The sequence below is a fragment of the Schistocerca nitens genome, chromosome 1 (assembly GCF_023898315.1).
Source record: "Schistocerca nitens isolate TAMUIC-IGC-003100 chromosome 1, iqSchNite1.1, whole genome shotgun sequence".
Taxonomy (NCBI): Eukaryota; Metazoa; Arthropoda; class Insecta; order Orthoptera; family Acrididae; genus Schistocerca; species Schistocerca nitens.
In genome coordinates, this window is record NC_064614.1 from 1,311,575,503 (window position 1) to 1,311,594,159 (window position 18,657).

General features: G+C 42.4%; 1 protein-coding gene across 2 annotated transcripts in view; it reads right to left on the minus strand.

Moving 5' to 3' along the window:
• Positions 1-14,067, minus strand: part of LOC126202896 (zinc finger protein ZPR1) — a 58,793-nt gene extending 44,726 nt beyond the window's left edge. Inside the window, exon 1 of one of the 2 annotated variants that reach the window (XM_049936975.1) lies at positions 13,886-14,067. In XM_049936975.1, the coding sequence (XP_049792932.1) occupies positions 13,886-13,993 (108 nt within the window). In that variant the 5' untranslated portion in view covers positions 13,994-14,067. Of the gene's footprint in view, positions 1-13,103; positions 13,164-13,885 lie in introns of those variants that run through there. The other variant, XM_049936982.1, reaches the window with a different exon arrangement.
• Positions 14,068-18,657: the final 4,590 nt, after the last annotated feature.

Sequence of the window (18,657 nt, forward strand, 5' to 3'; positions counted from 1 at the left end):
TTCACAAATATCAATTCAGCTGTTGATTATTGTGTATCCCACAGTGAAAAGGTACAAGTTTTAACTATTATTCCAGATGCATTTTCAAAGAAAACAATTTTGAACCACATTCCATCAGTATCAAAGTACATGGTAGACAAATCAAGAAATGTGAGGTCTGCAAAAAGGAGTCTTTGGAAGGCTAGATCACTATTATGGTCATCCTGTAGAAGCAGCTCAAGTTAAAATAGTGCAGTCACTTTATCTGGAAGATAAATGGGACTGTTCTCACCAGAGCTCCAACAAAAAAGACACTATTACTGTAACAGCTGAAGGTCAAAAAGTTGTGAAAGTGACTCGCAGTATTAAAGAAACTTTTGCAATTTATAAGAGCAACTATACAACTTCACGTATTGGAAGATCAAAATTTTATGCACTACGACCTAAGTGAGTAGTTCCACACCCACCTACAGATGTCTGGTTATGCATGAACTGTGACACTTTTGAACTTTGTGTCGTAACTTTGAAGAACTTACTGGAGCGTGTGACATACGACCCTTGTTTGGGCGTGTGTTGCCATTAGTAGTCTGTGACATAAAGCGAGAGACTTGTCTGTTTCAAGAATGTGGTGACTGCCCTGGAAAGGGAGGCCTGTCTTTACAGACACTTGGCCTGGAAGATGTAGCAAATAGCTCTGCAGAAATTACATATGCGACATGGGAGGAAAATAAACTAATAAGAAAACTGTTGTCTTTGACAGTTTCCTTGATGTACTTGGTAAATGGTTAGTGAAAGCAGTGACACACCAGCATTTGAAGAAATTACAATGGCAACAACACATTGCAGATGTGATAGGGTGTGTACAGGGTGAAGGACTATGTTTAATGCTTCACTGTGATTTTGCTGATAACAGGTCTGTAACTCTCTCCCAAGAAGTACAAGGGTATCATTGGAGTAAGGACTAGGTTTAAATTTTTACAGGAGTGACATATTTTGAAAACAACATCACAAGTGTTCAGTTGTAAGTGATGGCACATGACATGACTCAGCACAAGCTTTGCTAACAGTGTGCAAAATTCTTCAACAGCAAACAGGGGCAGAGAAGATCATCATTATTTCTGACGGTTGCCCTATTCATTTTAAAAATCGTTACCAGCTGTTTGAATTGAGTAAGTCGTTTGTGCCAACTGACTGCGTATACAGAGCTACTGGTCATGGGAAGGGGCCTTTTCTGACCAAATACAGCTGCAATGCAAAATGCTGAGAATTTTATGAGAGTCGTGAAATATTACACATTCTTTTGTCCAACGAGGAAATCGAAGAATTCCGTGAGCAGAAAAAAGAAGAATGGTGTAAACAAACAACTCCTGTGAAAAGAATTTAGAAGACATATTTTTGGACTCAAAGTGATGGGCAAACTCATATTGCACGCACTTTAAAGAGCAAGAAAGAAGAAATTTCGTTCATTCAGCCTACACCTCAGAAACAGCAGGATAACATTCAGATTCACAACCTGAGAAGGGGGGTGTTTATGCATGTATGTATAACTTCGATTGGTGGATTGCAGAGATTATAGGCACCAATTATGAGTTAAACAAAATTGTAGTGAACTTCATGATATCACATGGACCAGCTGCTGGATATAGCTTTCCAGCTGAAGGACAGAAACAACGCCATCAGCTCACTTCCTGTCCACAGTGTTTTGAAAATTGCAAGTAGTCCAGTTCATATTGGCTCACCAGGATTGCATCACGCTGTATCTAAGGAAGATACTGAAGCAGTGCAACAAATTTTTAGTTCATTGACTGGCTAATTTCAGTACAAAACAGAGTGCAAAGAAGTTGTATAAATTGAAACCTTTAAGTCTTTCGGCCTTTCACATATATTTTGGAACCATTTAAAATGGTTGAAAAATTAGTCTGTTACTCTTCTTTCAAATCTAAAATTATATTAAATAAGGCTAGGTTTTGATTTTTGTAAGCCTATAATGTGATAATGTGGCAACAAAACAGTTTTTATGTATGGCAAAAATCTCATTTGTTTATAAAACCTGTTCAACCTAAAAGTGGAAGCTTTCCTTTTCAGAAAATGTAGAACTATAAGGTACTAATCAACAGAAAAAAAATCTTAATTTTATGGATTGGCATTTTAGAGAAAAAAAAATCCATAAATTATTTTAAAAAAGTTCAGAATGCTACAGTAAAACAACTTTGACAGATAAGTCCAAATGGAGGATTTCTTTGTAATCATAAAGCAGTTATCTTTCAAATACAAAAAAAAAAAAAAGAAAACATCTAGAACTGTTCCAGAGATACACCATTTTAAAATTTTTTTCCAGAATTCACATCATCAAAACGGTATGTGCAGTGTCGTCTTTGGAGGGCAGTATCTCGGAGCTGAAATTTTCTTGGAGAAACCAAAAAAAATGTGTGTTCCTTACTTAGTCTTTCATTTTAACATGAGCTAAATTTAATAACATATGAGACTATGTAGGTAAGACTTTTTCCTAGACTGCCTCAGTCGATACGGACTATGCCGACGAATTCTTCAAGCCCTCGGCCCTAGTCTATCTTTTGCAAGTCTCTTCATCCCTCCATAGTTCCTGCCACCTACAGGCTGCTGCGCTAGTGTCAGTCCTAGTCAAGGGAAAGGGAAATCTTATCAAACTTCAATGAAGGCGCTTTTGGGTGATGAAATCTGGGGCCGCTGGCAGAGTGTGGTAACAGTCGACAGCCAGTAGGCCAGGCAAGATAAACACGGCACTAGCAGGCGCGAGCTGCGATGGCGGTATTGCACGCACGATTTGTTTTGAGTGGAGCACCGACGAGGCAGGAAACTTTAGTGTCGATTAAAGTTATTGCGATTATGATGCGGGGCACTAGGCCAGAGCCAAGAGTGGTGATTTGTAAGTGGCTGAAGTGTGGGAAATTATCCCTGCCACAGTTTCTGTCTCTTTCCGACACTACGTCAGAAGCGAGGGAGAAACCGACATAAGTAGAGAGGCAATATTAGCTTGGGACAGAGTGTGCTAGGTCAGTCGAGTGTCGGAACAGGCCTGTGCTGGTCTGCGCTTTTAGGGGCCACTCTGGCGGCACTGTTGCAAGTATTCCGCATAAACTTGTACTTTGTTTCTATGTACTCGTTTGGGCTATATTCCGCCTCTGGGGACACAACACCAGAGCAGGATGGACCGGTGGCCTGGCACTCGGAGATAGCTCAGTCTGCCCGAAGGAGGGCAGTGACAGCGGTCTGCAGCGGGTCCACTCGAGTCGACGGGCCACATTCGCTTTCCACCTGGCGTACCGGGCTCCGGGCGAGGCGTACGCTGCAGGACGCACAGCAGCGCTACGACAGCGCCAGAGATGGCAGCGGGTGTTGCCACCTGGCAAGCACCACTAGTGGCAAATTGCGGTACAGCATCCAGGAGGGCGCGGGTTCGAGTCCGGTCCCGTCCCGAGAACAGCGGTGGCCCTCGAGCCACGGGTGACCGGTACACCCACCTTCGCCCCACTGTCGGACAGAGCGAGCCAAACGGGGCGGAAGGCGGCGAGACTGTAGCAGTCTCCGGAATCGCGAGCAGTGGAGCAGCGCAAGTCGCAAAGCGTCAGTGGGCGGCGACTAGGAGAGCAGGGACGACTTCCAGGAGGGCGGCCTCGATGACGGCAGCAGCGGGTCGGCATGTCAGGTGTCTGCCGAGCCGGCTGGACTCGCGAGAGAGACAGCGCACGGACGGCACGCCGACACTACGCTTCACCCATCGAGTACTGTAAATTATCGGAATAAAAAAATGTTACCAAATACTGCCGAATCACTCTGCACTGCCCCTTGACGCTCTCGAACTTGCTCGGCCTCCTGACAAAATACGGCACAGTGGGTCCCAGCTTCAGCTCTGTCATCTGGAGTCTCGGGTTCGATCTCCCGACCCCACAATAGTGGTATCAGAAGTGGTGCCAGTTACAACACTGGTACCAGATTTCCACTCCCACATCTTATGTCCAGCAAGTAGCGCTGAGGTGTGCCTGTGTAGAGGGGTAGCTGAGGTGCCTGGTTGCGTTTGTGAAGCGTGGTCGTGAATATCTCGTTACGTCCTGTCATTCGGCAGGTGTTCGTCCGTACCAGTATAGGGAGGAAAGCGGCACTGTTCACCTGGACACGAGCACGATGTGGATGGGTGAGTGATGTTTGACTTATGGTTTATGTGCCATTCTTTTGTTAATTAGGATTGACTTTTTACAGGTGTCTTTTGTAAGGAGGGGCCTGTAGATTTATCTGGATTCAGGGGAAATATGGGACACGATAACATAGCGCCTAAGCAACGTAAGTTTTGTAATCTGTCAGGCCACGGATTACCGTGTACAAAGTGGGTGCCAAAGAATTGTTTTATTTGTAACAGATTTGGTCATTTGGCATTCCATTGGTCAGAATGTAGATGGGTGATGATTCGCCACAAGAACTAAGTTTAATGAGTAGCAGAGTGAAATGAATGGCAACTGTGGAGCTATAAGCAAGAATGGTGGAAACACGGTCAGTGACTACAGCGGAAGCTGTAGCCGATCTAACAGGGCAAATTGGGGTATTGTCAGAGGCGAGGATAAGTGACAAACAACAATATAAAGAATTAGCATTGAGATTTGAGGCACTGCGAGTAGGGGAAGGGACGTCGCGTGAAAGTAAATTACAGGTTGTGGAGTGTCACAGACTGTTTGCCCCGGCAGTCGGCAGCATTGATTAACCCCTTTTTGGGTAAAGCAATGAAGGATGTGTCAGTATTCCTTAATGACGTTATCACAATGGTTGAGGCCAATGGGTGGTGAGATGTTGCAATGTTGAGAGTGGCGAAGTTACGCTTGACAGGGGATGCCAAGTTGTACATACTGTACGATGAAACATTGAACAAGGTGGGGACGTTTTCAGAGCTTGAGGTACCAAAAACAGAATAGTACCAGGTTTTTTCAAGAAAAATTAAGTGCATTAGTTATGAGGAGAAATGAGACTGTGGAGGTTTTCTCAGACAGGATTCGAAAACTGAATGTACAAATGTTCGAACTGCCACAGAATGAGGAAACTAATAAAGTGCTGTTACAAGAGGACAGGACCAGGGTGTTGGATATGTTTTTGCGGGGAGTACCACCGGAGATGTCACATCGGGTGAAATTGGAGAATACCAGTGATCGTGCAGTTGCTTTAAGGATTGCCACATACTTAGAGGAGGTAGATTATGTGACGAAGCAAAGGATTAGTCTAGACCTGGTTAGCAGGAGAAGGCTTGAGCCACCACGTTATAGGCTATGTGGGGTGGGAGATAATAAAGTGGAGTCATTGGATATGATGGTACTTCAATTCATGATCACAGAAACTAAATTTAGTGAGCAGGTAGAGGTGTTGCCACGTTTACGTGAGGGATATTAGGTGATTCTCGGACTGGACTTCCTCGACAAACATTGTGGGAAGATAGATCTTTGGCAACAAACAGTGGAACTTGGAGGAACAATGTTTTGCATAGGGGAAACGGTTGCAAATGGACAAATGTCGCAAGGCACACTTCACATGAAGGAGACACCAGCTAAACTGTGAATGGATTCATAAAAGGTCAATCAGCAGGATAACATACCGGCAGGTACAGGGAAGGTAGTTTGGGTTTCGATAAATACGGACTTACCAAAGGAGACGTTGTATATGGTGGAGCCACTCTCAAGTAACGAGGAGTTAAGCTCACGCAAGTTATGCAGAAGGAGATTATAGAGTTCCTGTAAGTCGAAAGGGTTGTTATTGGCCACGGTGGGGGTTTTTGATGATAACCTCGATAGGGAGGATTTAGAGGCAAGCTATACGCAATTAAGGGGAAAATTACAGCATTTGCAATGAGACAAGAGGGTCGTGTTGGAGGAATTATTATTGACATTTAGTGATTTATTCAGAACGGAGGGTAAATTACCAGCAACACCGATTACAAAGCATTACATATCAATGGAAGATAATACACCCATGTTTAGGAAACCATATAGGATAGAACGTCATGTGCAACTGCTACTAGAGGAGTTTATAGAATAACAACTACGGGATAGAATCATAGAGCATAGCGCTATTCCATATTCAAGCAATGTAGTTCTCGTACCTAAGAGGTCAGTGGATGGTACAAGGAAATATAGGTTTTGTTGTGATTATAGGTTTCTGAATGCAAAAACCATTTCGGACACATACCCAATTCCGAACATCACAGACACATTGGACAATCTGCGACAATGCATTTTACGATGATGGATTTACGAAGTGGATACCATCAGTTGGAAGTAGTGCCAGAGGATAGGGCAAAGACAGCTTTTACTGTTCCTGGGGGACACTATCAATATACACGTATGCCGTTCTGGTTGAAGAATGCACCGGCAACTTCTCAGCGATTATTAGATGGGAGTTTAAGCAGATTGAAACCAAAGACATGTATGGTTTACCTAGATGACATTATAGCATTTTCGAAGGATATACCAGAACATGTATCGCGTTTTAGATAAGTCTTTAGAAGATTGAGGTCGGCACAGTTACTATTAAGTTTAGAAAAATGTAATTATGTGCAGACGCAGGTCAAATATTTAGGTCATGTAATTAGTGAACAAGGGTTCAAACCGATCCTCGGTTAACAGAGATGGTTCAAAAATTTTCCGACACCACATACGATTAAGCAGTTACAATCGTATATTGGGTTATGTTCATATTATTGTAAATTTGTAAAAGATTCTGTTAAAATAGCTGAGCCATTAACAACAAAGCTTTTAAAGAAAGGGGTTAAATTTCAGTGGACGGAGGAATGTTGGGAAGCTTTCAATGAATTAAAGATGAGATTAGTTTCTGGTGCGGTGTTGGTGTTTCTGAATTTTGAAGAAGACTTCATCTTATCACGTGACACTTCAAATGGCACAGTAGGATGTGTTTTGGGGCAAATGGTGACTGACAGGAGCATCCGGTGGCATATGCTCCTAAGACAGTTAAATAGGGCAGAGCGGAATTATTCCACTACGAAAAAGGAGATGTTGGCTGTAATATATAGAGTAATGTATTTTCGTTGTTACCTTTATGCTAGGATGTTTAAGGTCATGACAGATCATGCAGCGTTGAGATGGTTACTGGGACTCAAGGATCCCTCTAGTCGATTAACACGGTGGGCTCTAAAATTAAGTGAATTTTACTTTGAAGTAATTCATAAGCCAGGGAAGAAACACGGGAATGCAGATGCATTAAGTCGCAAATTAGACGCATTAGAAGTAATGGGTAAGAGCGTTGCGGAATGGCAAACGACACAAGCAGAGGATGAGGAGTGGCAGGGTTTTAGAACGCAACCAAATTTCATTGTGGAGGAAAATTTGTTGTGTAGAGTTACCAGGTGCAGACCACCGGCAGTGGTACCAAAGAGTTTGAGAGAGGAAGTCTTAAAGCAGGCCCATCATCACGTGCTCTCGAGGCACGGAAGACGAGTAGCAGAACGATTTTGGTGGCGCACTGGGAGAAGGGATGTGGAACAATACGTAGCAAATTGTGTGCCATGTGCGCAGCGAGGAGATGTGACGCGCACAAGAATTCCATTGCAATGGTTACCAGAGGCTTCGAAACCATTTGAGATTATCGGGCTAGATATTCGCGGGCCATACAACAAAACACCGGCAGGAAATCATTATGTTTTAACTATAATTGATCACTTTTCATGGTTTCTAGCCATGGTCGCAATACCAGACCAACAGGCAAGCACAGTAGCACAAGCTTTAGTCAATAACTGGTTATTGAAGTTTGGTGTGCCTGATACCATAATTACGGATCACAGAACAAACTTCATGTCCGAATTAATGTCGCAGTGGTGTTGTTTATTGAGAATAAAAAAATTACTGACCAGTCCATTTCATCCACAGGTGAGAAAGGAGCGAGTACATAGGACAATTTCGAAAATGCTAAGTTATTATGTGAATGGAAACCACGATAACGGGGACATTTTTCTTCAAAATGTGGTATCGAGTTATAACACTAAAATAATACATTAGGGGGGCGGAATGTCACCATTCAAGGTGGTCTATGGAAGAAAGATACTATCGCCATTTGATGTTCTATGTCCGAAATCAGGAGCTAAAGGGGACGCAGTAAGGGAATTTGCACTAACAATACTGGAAGAGGGTACAGAAGGCCAATACAAAAGCGTTAGAGGGGCAGGAAGAACCGAATAAGGGGTTGGGAGGTGGTGGTGGTGGTTAGTGTTTAACGTCCCGTCGACAACAAGGTCATTAGAGACGGAGCGCAAGCTCGGGTTAGGGAAGGATTGGGAAGGAAATTGTCTGTGCCCTTTCAAAGGAACCATCCCGGCATTTGCCTGAAACGATTTAGGGAAATCACGGAAAACCTAAATCAGGATGGCTGGAGACGGGATTGAACCGTCGTCCTCGCGAATGCGAGTCCAGTGTGCTAACCACTGCGCCACCTCGCTCGGTAAGGGGTTGGGACCTTTACCACAGTACAGGGTAGGTCAATGGGTATTAATCATGAATCCACATACACCTAAGGAAAAGACGAAAAAATTCTTGATGATGTACTACGGACCATACCAGCTCATGGAGATGACTTCGCAGCTGCCAACAAAAACATCCATTATTCAAGTGAGTAGAGTAAAGCCTTTTAAAGGAATGGTGGACGGATTACCTCAATTACAAGGAAGTGACCCGATTGCAGAGGCTAGGCAAAGCAAGAGGAAGAAGGTCTCGGGAGAAGGACAACAGCAGATGCATAACGTTCCGTATGCGTTACGGTTACAGAGGGAGTAAATTATTTTAAGTGTAATATTGTATGGCATGTTTACATTTTGTGCATCAAGGGATAATTTGCATTTTGTTTTTTCTGGTCCCCCCCCCCTCACGTTTTGGTAGGTCCAAAAATAGTTGCGTTTGCCCCCCCCCCCCCTCCAGAGAATTCAATAGGGACAGAATGAACTACCGAGAATTTTTGAGGATGTCGTACGATGTTGTAATAACTTGTAGTGGAAAACGGGTGGTACAGGGTCAGAACGTATGTGGACGTGCTGGATGATAGCCATGGGGAAAGCCTGGAAACGAGGGTCTTGAATAACACCAAGCTCGTTCGAACCTTAGCAGAGGAGTTGACTCAATACGCGGGAGAGACATGGGAAATTGTAAATAGCAATTTAGAGATGCTGCAGAAACGATTAAACGTATTGGATGGTAAGTTAGCTATTGCCAGGTTGCTCAGGGCATTAGCAGACCAATTAAGTGACACATGTACAGAAGTAACGATGTTACACGAAGCAGTATATCATGCAGTAAATGGGCATCTTAGTCCAGTGTTAATCTCGTCAGACGATCTTTTTAGAGGATTACAATTAGCAAAGAGGCAATTTCCACCAGATATAGAACATGTAGTGGAGGTAACTCGGGCCACTATAGCAATATTCTTTCATGTGTCTTCGGTGCAGGTGAGAACGAATGGGGCGCGAGTTTACATTGATGTCAGTTTTTCAGTAGTCAGAGTTGTTATCGACACATTCCCATTCATTCATACCCAGTGAAATGGAAGGAGATTGGAAAATGGGTGCAGATTAGGATGCGAGACATACTTTTTATTTCGGCGAACAAAGAAGCTCACTGAGTACTATCATTGTCAGAGGTGGAGCATTGTACACACAGACGAGTGATGACTTGCCACAATCTACCAGTTTTTTCAGATAGTAGTACATGCGAAGTTGGATTGTTCCTGGGGATTACAAATGGCTCAGATTGTGAGAAATAGGTGTTATCGACACATTCCTACTTCCAGAAGGTAGGGAGGCATTGGTTATACTCGGTATTTACACCAATATGGGTGATGGCCACTTATTATATCAATCAGAGAGCGAATAAAATAAGGAGGTTGCAACTGCGAGAGAGTGCAATAATTATAAATGGTGCTGTTTGTGAGATTGTGGGGAAGGATTTCCGTCTTCCAGCATCACATACGGGTGAAACAGTTTTAACTTTGTCACAGGGAACATTGTTTTATCCGGAAGCGGTTCTGGAGATATTAGCAGTGCAGAATGTGACACATTTGAACTCCACGTTAAACCCAGAGTTTTTGGAAACGTTGCATTCCTTTATTAATGCACAGGAAGGATTTATCATGGTTAATAAAGTATTGGAACACATTCAAATAGCATCAAAGCAACAGGATAATGACAGTGAGCATTTCAGCCACAGAGTGTGCCATTTTTCTATTTTTCTTGAGTATAGCTTTGTGGGGAATGTGGAAACGTATACCAGTGGAGGAGGTGCCAACACATCAGTTGCCTACGGCATGGGTAACCAGTGTATAGATGTAAAGTTAATGTTTTGATGATCTCGTTAGACTTAGTCTGTAAAATGTAAGTTTTGTGAACAAGGTATGTTTACGCAGCCACAGGTCACGTCTGTTTTATCTCGAATCGGGACGAATCTTGTTGAAAGGAGGCAAGTGTGCTGCGCTAGTGTCAATCCTAGTCGAGGGAAAGGAAAATCTTATCAAACTTCAATGAAGGTGCTTTTGGGTGACGAAATTTGGGGCCACTGGCAGAGTGTGGTAACAGTCGACAGCCAGTAGGCCAGGCAAGGTAAACGTGGCACTCGCGGGTGCAGAGCTGCGATGGCGGCATTGCACGCACGATTTGTTTTGAGTGAAGCAACAACGAGGCAGGAAACTGCAGCGTCGATTTAAGTCACTGCGATGTATGAGGGGGCACTAGGCTAGAGCCAAGAGTGGCGATTTGTAAGTGGCTGACGTGCGGGAATTTATCCCTGCCACAGTTTCTGTCTCTCTCTGACACTACGTCAGAAGTGAGGTAGAAACCAACATAAATAGAGATGCAATTTTAGCTTGGAACAGAGTGTGCCAGGTCAGATGAGAATCGGGACGGACCTGTGCTGGTCTGCGCTTTTAGGGGCCACTCTGACAGCAATGTTGTAACTATTCTACATAAACTTGTACTTTGTTTCCACGTACTTGTTGGGGCTGCAGGACAGAACGGCAGCCTGGAGCTTGGGAGATTGCACGGTCTGCCTGAAGGAGGGCAGTGAGAGCGATCTGCAGCGGGTCCAGGAGGGGCTTAGCTCCACTCGAGTCTACAGGCCATGTTCGCTTCCCACCTGGCGTACCGGGGTCTGGGTGAGGCGTACGCTGTGGGAGGCACTACGACAGCACGAGAGACAGTGGCGGGTGTTGCCATCCAGCAAGCACTACTAGTGGCAAGTTGTGGTACAGCATCCAGGAGGGTGCGGGTTCGCGTCTGGTCCCGCCAACGGAGCAGCAGTTGCCCGAGGGCCACGGGTGATCAGTACACCCACCTTCGCCCCACGGTCGGACAGAGAAGGCCAAACGGGCCGCAGGGCAGCGAGGTCCAGGGACTGTAGCAGTCTCCGGAATCGTGGACAGTGGAGCAGCGCAAGTCGCAATGCGGGCGGTGACGAGGAGAGCACAGCTGACTTCCAGCAGGGCGACCTTGATGACGGCAGCAGCAGCATTGGCAAACAAGGAGTCTGCGGAGCCGGTTGGACTCGCGGGACAGCATGCGGATGGTACCCCCACACTACGCTTCTCCCATCGAGCACTATAAATCATCGGAATAAACAAATGTTACCAAATACTGCTGAATCCCTCTGCGCTGCCCCTCGATGCTCTTGAACTTGCTCAACCTCCTGTCAAAATACGGCGCGGTGGGTCCTGGCTTCAGCTGTGCCATCTGGAGTCCCGGGTTCGACCCCCCCAACCCTGCAATAAGGCACTTCAGTCAGGTTACTGTACTCACATATTGGTCCCTTCGGTGCTTTTTAGTGCCTGTCCACTTCCCTCTATTACCAAATGAACTACTACTCGATCTTCTTGCAATTGCAAGTGGCAGATCAACATCACAGCTCTTCAGGAAATGCTCGATGCTACATCATTCATTTTCTTAAATACAGGCAACCCACCACATTTCGACACTGTGCGACTAGAACAAATTTTTGACTGTAGCCAAAATATGTCAGATTGTCAGGCTGCTGTACTGCACATACTACAATGACCACACAGTCAAGACTGTGCAGTAATGGAGAATCCAAAATAAAGGGATATACTAATCCAACTAATGATAGTCAATGTGGCAGATTGCTATCATATTAATAGAAAAGCTCGAAAGCTATGGCAAAGGCCAAGGAGAATAATGGCTAAACCAGTATGTTGACAACAGAAGGCAGTATGTGCTCAATACTCGCGCAAAGAAAGTTGACATTTGGCATGGTGGCTGATGGGAGCGACTGTAAATAGGAAATGCCTTTACGGCCACTCCCATCAGGCACTGCGTTGAGTGTCAGCTTTGTTTGTACGTATAATGCAGAGACTGGCAGCTGATCTGCGATCAAGGCTGTTAAGTATGAGGTAACACAGTATTCTATACTTTGTTCACTATTATTGGACCAATTCATAAACAATCTCAAAGTCAATCAGAAGGAACAAAACCTACTGTATGCCGATGATGTGATATTAGTAAAAAAGAAGTTGCAATCTAATTTTTTTCAAAAACCAGCAATGCAGTGAGTGAGAATAACTGTAAAGTCTAATATTGCAATGGTAACTAAGAACCAGTCACCTATAACCTAAAAGAGACACTGGGCTACAAGACAGATTTGTATGCCACTACAACTAAGACTCCACACCAACTCGTAATCAAACTGTCGCTGTCCAACCTACCCTAGGCCTTGGACTACATTAGAGATCACTATGTCACCACAACCACCTACAATGAAAAAAATAATACATACACAACGTAAAATATTGTCAGTAACCTATTTCCTTTATGTCTGTGCACAAAAGACTTATGTTCATTATAAATGTAAACAAAAAGTTGGTCCTCATAGTGTTTATTAACAAAGGAATGAAGACCACATAGATAAATTTATTGATGAAACTAGATTGCAGGAAACTGCCAGTGTAAAATTTTTGAGAGTTATGTCAGACAATAAGCTCCAATGGAGAAAACACTGAGGCTAAGTCTGCTATAAATGAAGTACTGTACTATTTAGTACGAAACAGTTTGCACATAAGCTAATAGGCAACTTCTGTGCCCAGTGTAAATGGTCTTTTTGAATCATACTTACACTGTGGAATTATAGTATAAGAAAACTCCAGTTTCAATAATATAAATGGGAGGAAGAAAAGAGGTGTCGACTCTCTAACGTCCCAACCTTGAAAAAATAACACAAGAATGGTTCAAATGGCTATGATACTATGGAACTTAACATCTGAGGTCATCAGTCACCCAGAACTACTTAAACCGAACTAACCTAAGGGCATCACACACATCCATGCCCGAGGCAGGATTCGAGCCTGCGACCGTAGCGGTCGCGCGGTTACAGACTGAAGCGCCTAGAACCGCTCTGCCACAAGGCCGGCGGTGCAAACGGAAATCAATTACAGCACTACACTATGTTAGATACAAAATAAACCGTTACGTAGGACGTGGATAATATATTGTTAAATAATATTATGGAAAATGTTCGACTTGCTGCTTCCTCAATATTATTTCTGCTTTCCAACAAAAGCATGTAGCCTATGCAATGTTACTTTCATTGCAACAAACGTAAGTTGGAATGTCTGTGAAATCAAGCGCTTTATATTTCTAACAGGTTGACAAGTTTCTCAAAACCGCCCATGTTGAACTATTAGAATTAAATAACAGTTGTGAATTTTACGCCACAGAATTTCTAATGCCATTTTGTGCTGACTTCACCGACTACTAAAAAATGTAAACCGAAAACAAAGGCGTCCATACGGTCTCAACAGAGTTGAAAACACCGATAGGCTCAGACACATTTCAAATTAAAATTATCTGCAACTCCTTTCACATAAACGGCCTGTTAACTGCAAAACTAAAACTTACATTTTCGCCACAATTCATACAAAGGCTTTCAATTTCTGTTGTTTCGGGATCTGGGTCATCTGCAGCTAGATCTCTAAATATCGGCTTTTTATCTATGTCCCTCGACATACTCAGCTTACAAACGTTAACCAAATTACACGCGTAAACAACACGCAAGTATTACATACAAAACACATCAATGAGTCAACTTATCGTGGCATAAAGATATCTCACTCATCTATCGATGGCGACTTGCCAAACCACTAAAACGAAATAAGTTGAAAGTGTCTACACAGAAAAAAAGGCCAGAAAAAGGCTGAAAGAAAATAAAAAATATTATTATGTCAATTTAATTTCGTAAAAAAAATTATACTTTGTAACAGGGCAACATTAATTTATATTTATTTTCTTAACTTTGAGTGTGCTGGAGATAACAGTTATACAAGCAATTAATTGTGATTGAATAACATTATTCGAATTTCATGTGCTTGATGGTACGAAAGCAGTAATCCTGCATTTTTTAAAGATCCAGACTAATTGTGTGCACCACTGTACATGTTAATTTAAACATTAATTTGTATCCATGTAACCTACCGGTACCAAATCACGTGTGCACTGCAACGAAGTTGGTTCACACAACAGAAGATAGCATATTTCCAATTTTGTTTGCAGTGGAAGGTGCATCAAAGCCATGCCCGTTAAGAATAGCATACGGCATCTCAGTTTATTTTGAACTTGCGTTTTAGTTACATCCATTTGACTAAATACTCTAACTACCCGGCTAGCCCTTGTAAAAACGATCGGAGATACTGAGAAAAAAGCCAATGCGTTAAACGAATCTCCTCCAGTTGCGCCTCCGTACTTCCAAACTTCATTACAAAATGCAATAATGTTGAACGTATTGTTCCATGTAATGAGAGACAATTTATCCCATTGGAGTTGAATGGGTTTTGTGTTAGTTTGGGGGCCACCCCCGTACATTCCTACAATATTATCAAAGGCTCTTTCACTCTGCTTAAGCAGTGTGCTGCAGACAGCATGGAAACCATTCTCAACGCTTCTGTATCCTCCAGTAATCCTGCTGCAAACCCTTTATTAATCCTGTTACGTAGTTAACACAGTGCTTGCCGACATTTCCTCATTTTCTTGGTAGCGTTGACGATCTGGACGTAGTGGTTCAATCATTTTTCCAAAGCTGTAGCCTAAATATGGCTTTGGACCTAAATAACCCATCACGTTATCTTTAAAGCAATGAATCTTCGTGGGAGGAACTACTACTTAACACAATAATCTGTGATTATCCGTTGAGAGTTAATCATTTATTTCTATGAATAAGTTATGTTCTCTAATACATGGAGCATAGAATGCTAAAACTAAATCAATAGTCACAGAATAACACGTAGACTAATGAATACACATGGGATCATGAGTATCACAGAATATTTATGTACACTGCCACTGTTTTTGTAGCACGGTGTGATACCTGAGATACCCGTCCCCACCTTCCACACAGTGTCAACGATATCTGAGGTTGAATCAGACATGTCCTGCACTCTTTGACACTGTTTTTCTGCTTAACGTGGTAGTACCAGTGAGTTGTGGGGAAACTTTCTTCATGACAGTAACTGTAGGTTGTCGTATCTTGTTGGCATAATGTTGGACATGTTTATCTTCGTGTACTGCATCTTTATCATGTGTGTGGCCGTCTTCGTTGAATCTTGTGTACTGTAGAAGCCACGTTTGGGTCTGTCAATGGATACAATGCTTGGCACACCCCTAATGTCTATTTTAAAAGTGTTGTTGCTTCTACCAAGTACTGTAGATGACCCTTAGTATGGTGGCTGCAGTGGTTTGCGCACTGTACCATTCCATATGAATGTATAATAGCAGCTATAGAGGTCCTCGAATATGAATGGGCATTGTCCATTTTGTCCTGTAGGTGTCACTGGCCAGTGTCGTCAGAAGTGCGATCGAAATTTGCTGACAAGGTATGAGGCATCGACTGTATCGTATGCCACATTATGCACAAACTCCCGTTGTTATGTGCACTGTTTCTCCATGCACTAATTTAGCTACTGCAGCCTTCATGTTGCTCTGGAATGAAGTACATAGACCACAGACACAATGGGTAACGTCTCTATCCAGCGTGACACTGAAGGGCTGCCTGGAGTTGGTGATGTAGCCATTTTACTATTGGCATAGACAATATCAGTTCAGGCAGGCTAGGAAAAAATCTAACCTTGACAGTCTCAGATGTTATTGAATTTAGAATATGTTAAAATGAAGGACTAAATAAGGAACACATATTTTTTGGTTATCTCTAAAAAAATTTCTGCTCCGAGGTGCAGCCCTCCAAAGATGACACTGCGCATAGCATTTTAAAGATCCAAATGCTGGGAAAAATTTTGAAATGTTGTATCTTTGGAACAAATCTAAATATTTTGTTGTTTTTTTATTTGAAACATAATTGCTTTATAATTATTAAGAAAACCTCAAAAAAGGCTCTAAGCAATATGGGACTTAACATCTGATGTCATCAGTCCCCTAGACCTACAACTAATAAAACCCAACTAACCTAAGGACGTCACACACATCCATGCCCGAGGCAGGATTTAAACCTGCAACCGAAGCAGCAACGCCATTCCAGACTGAAGCGCCTAGAACCACTCGGCCACAGCGGCTGGCAAGAAAACCTCAATTTGGACTTACCTGCCAAAGTTGTTTTACTATAGCATTTTTATTTAGATTTTTTTCTGTTGATTAGTACCTAATAGCTCTACATCCCCTGAATAGGACAGCTTACACTTTTAGGTTGAACAGGTTTTATAGACAATTGAAATATTTGCCATACATAAAACTTGTTTTGTTACCACATTGTCAGATAACAGGCTCATAAAAATCAAAACCTAGCCTTATTTAACATAATTTTAGTTTTGAAAGATGAGTAATAGACTTTAACATAATTTTAGTTTTGAAAGATGAGTAATAGACTTAATTTTTCAAGCATTTTAAATGGTTCCAAAACCTACATGAAAGTTCCAAAGACTTAAAGGTTTCAATTTATACAACTTCTGTGTGCTCTGTTTAGTACAAAAATTAGCCAGTCAATGAACTAAAAATGTGTTCCATTGATTCAGTATCTTCCTTTGATATAGTGTGATGCCTTCCTGTTGAACCAATATGAACTGGATCACTTACAGTCTTCAAACACTGAGGACAGGAAGTAAGCACTGATGGCGTTGTTTCTGTCCTTCAACTGGAAACCTATATCCAGCAGCTGGTCCATGTGGTAGCATGAAATTCACTGCAATTTCGTTTAATTCATAACTGGTGTCTATAATCTCAGGTTGTGATCTGAATATTATACTGATGTTTCTGAGGTGTAGGCTGAATGAACGAAATTTCTTCTTTCTTGCTCTTTAAAGTGCGTGCAATATGAGTTTGTCCATCACTTTGAGTCCAAAAATGTGTCTTCTAAATTCCATCCACAGGAGTTATTTGTTTAGATCTTCTTTTTTCTTCTCACAAAATTCTTCGATTTCCTCTTTGGACAAAAGAATTAGGGCTGTGGATGTGTAAGATTGTACGACTCTCATAAAATCCTCAGCAATCTGCATTGAAGCTGTCTTTGGTCTGGAAAGATATATTTTGTAGCACGGTGCTTCATCAGGCCTCCTACACCATCAGAAGGCCCTTCCCGTGACCAATAGCTCTGTATACGCAGTCAGTTGGCACAAACGACTTACGCAATTCAAACAGCTGGTAACGATTTTTAAAATGAATAGGGCAACTGTCAGAAATAATGATGATCTTCTCTGCCACTGTTTGCAGTTGAAGAATTTTCCACATTGTTAGCAAAGCTTGTGCTGAGTCATGTCATGTGTCATCACTTACAACTGAACACTTGTGATGTTGTTTTCAAAATATGTCACTCCTGTAAAAATTTAAACCTAGTCATTACTCCAATGATACCCTTGTACTTCTTGGGAGAGAGTTACAGACCTGTTATCAGCAAAATCACAGTGAAGCATTAAACATAGTCCTTCACCCTGTACACACCCTATCACATCTGCAATGTGTTGTTGCCATTGTAATTTCTTCAAATGCTGGTGTGTCACTGCTTTCACTAACCATTTACCAAGTACATCAAGGAAACTGTCAAAGACAACAGTTTTCTTATTAGTTTATTTTCCTCCCATGTCGCATATGTAATTTCTGCAGAGCTATTTGCTACATCTTCCAGGCCAAGTGTCTGTAAAGACAGTCCTACCTTTCCAGGGCAGTCACCACATTCTTGAAACAGACAAGTCTCTCGCTTTATGTCACAGACTACTAATGGCAACACACGCCCAAACAAGGGTCGTATGTCACACACTCCAGTAAGTTCTTCAAAGTCACGACACAAAGTTCAAAAGTGTCACAGTTCATGCATAACCAGACATCTGTAGGTGGGTGTGGAACTACTCACCTAGGTCGTAGTGCATAAAATTTTGATCTTCCAATACGTGAAGTTGTATAGTTGCTCTTATAAATTGCAAAGGTTTCTTTAATACTGCGAGTCACTTTCACAACTTTTTGACCTTCAGCTGTTACAGTAATAGTGTCTTTTTTGTTGGAGCTCTGGTGAGAACAGTCCCATTTATCTTCCAGATAAAATGACTGCACTATTTTAACTCGAGCTGCTTCTACAGGATGACCATAATAGTGATCTGGCCTTCCAAAGACTCCTTCTACAGGCGTCACATTTCTTGATTTGTCTACCATGTACTTTGATACTGTAGTGGCGCCACCAT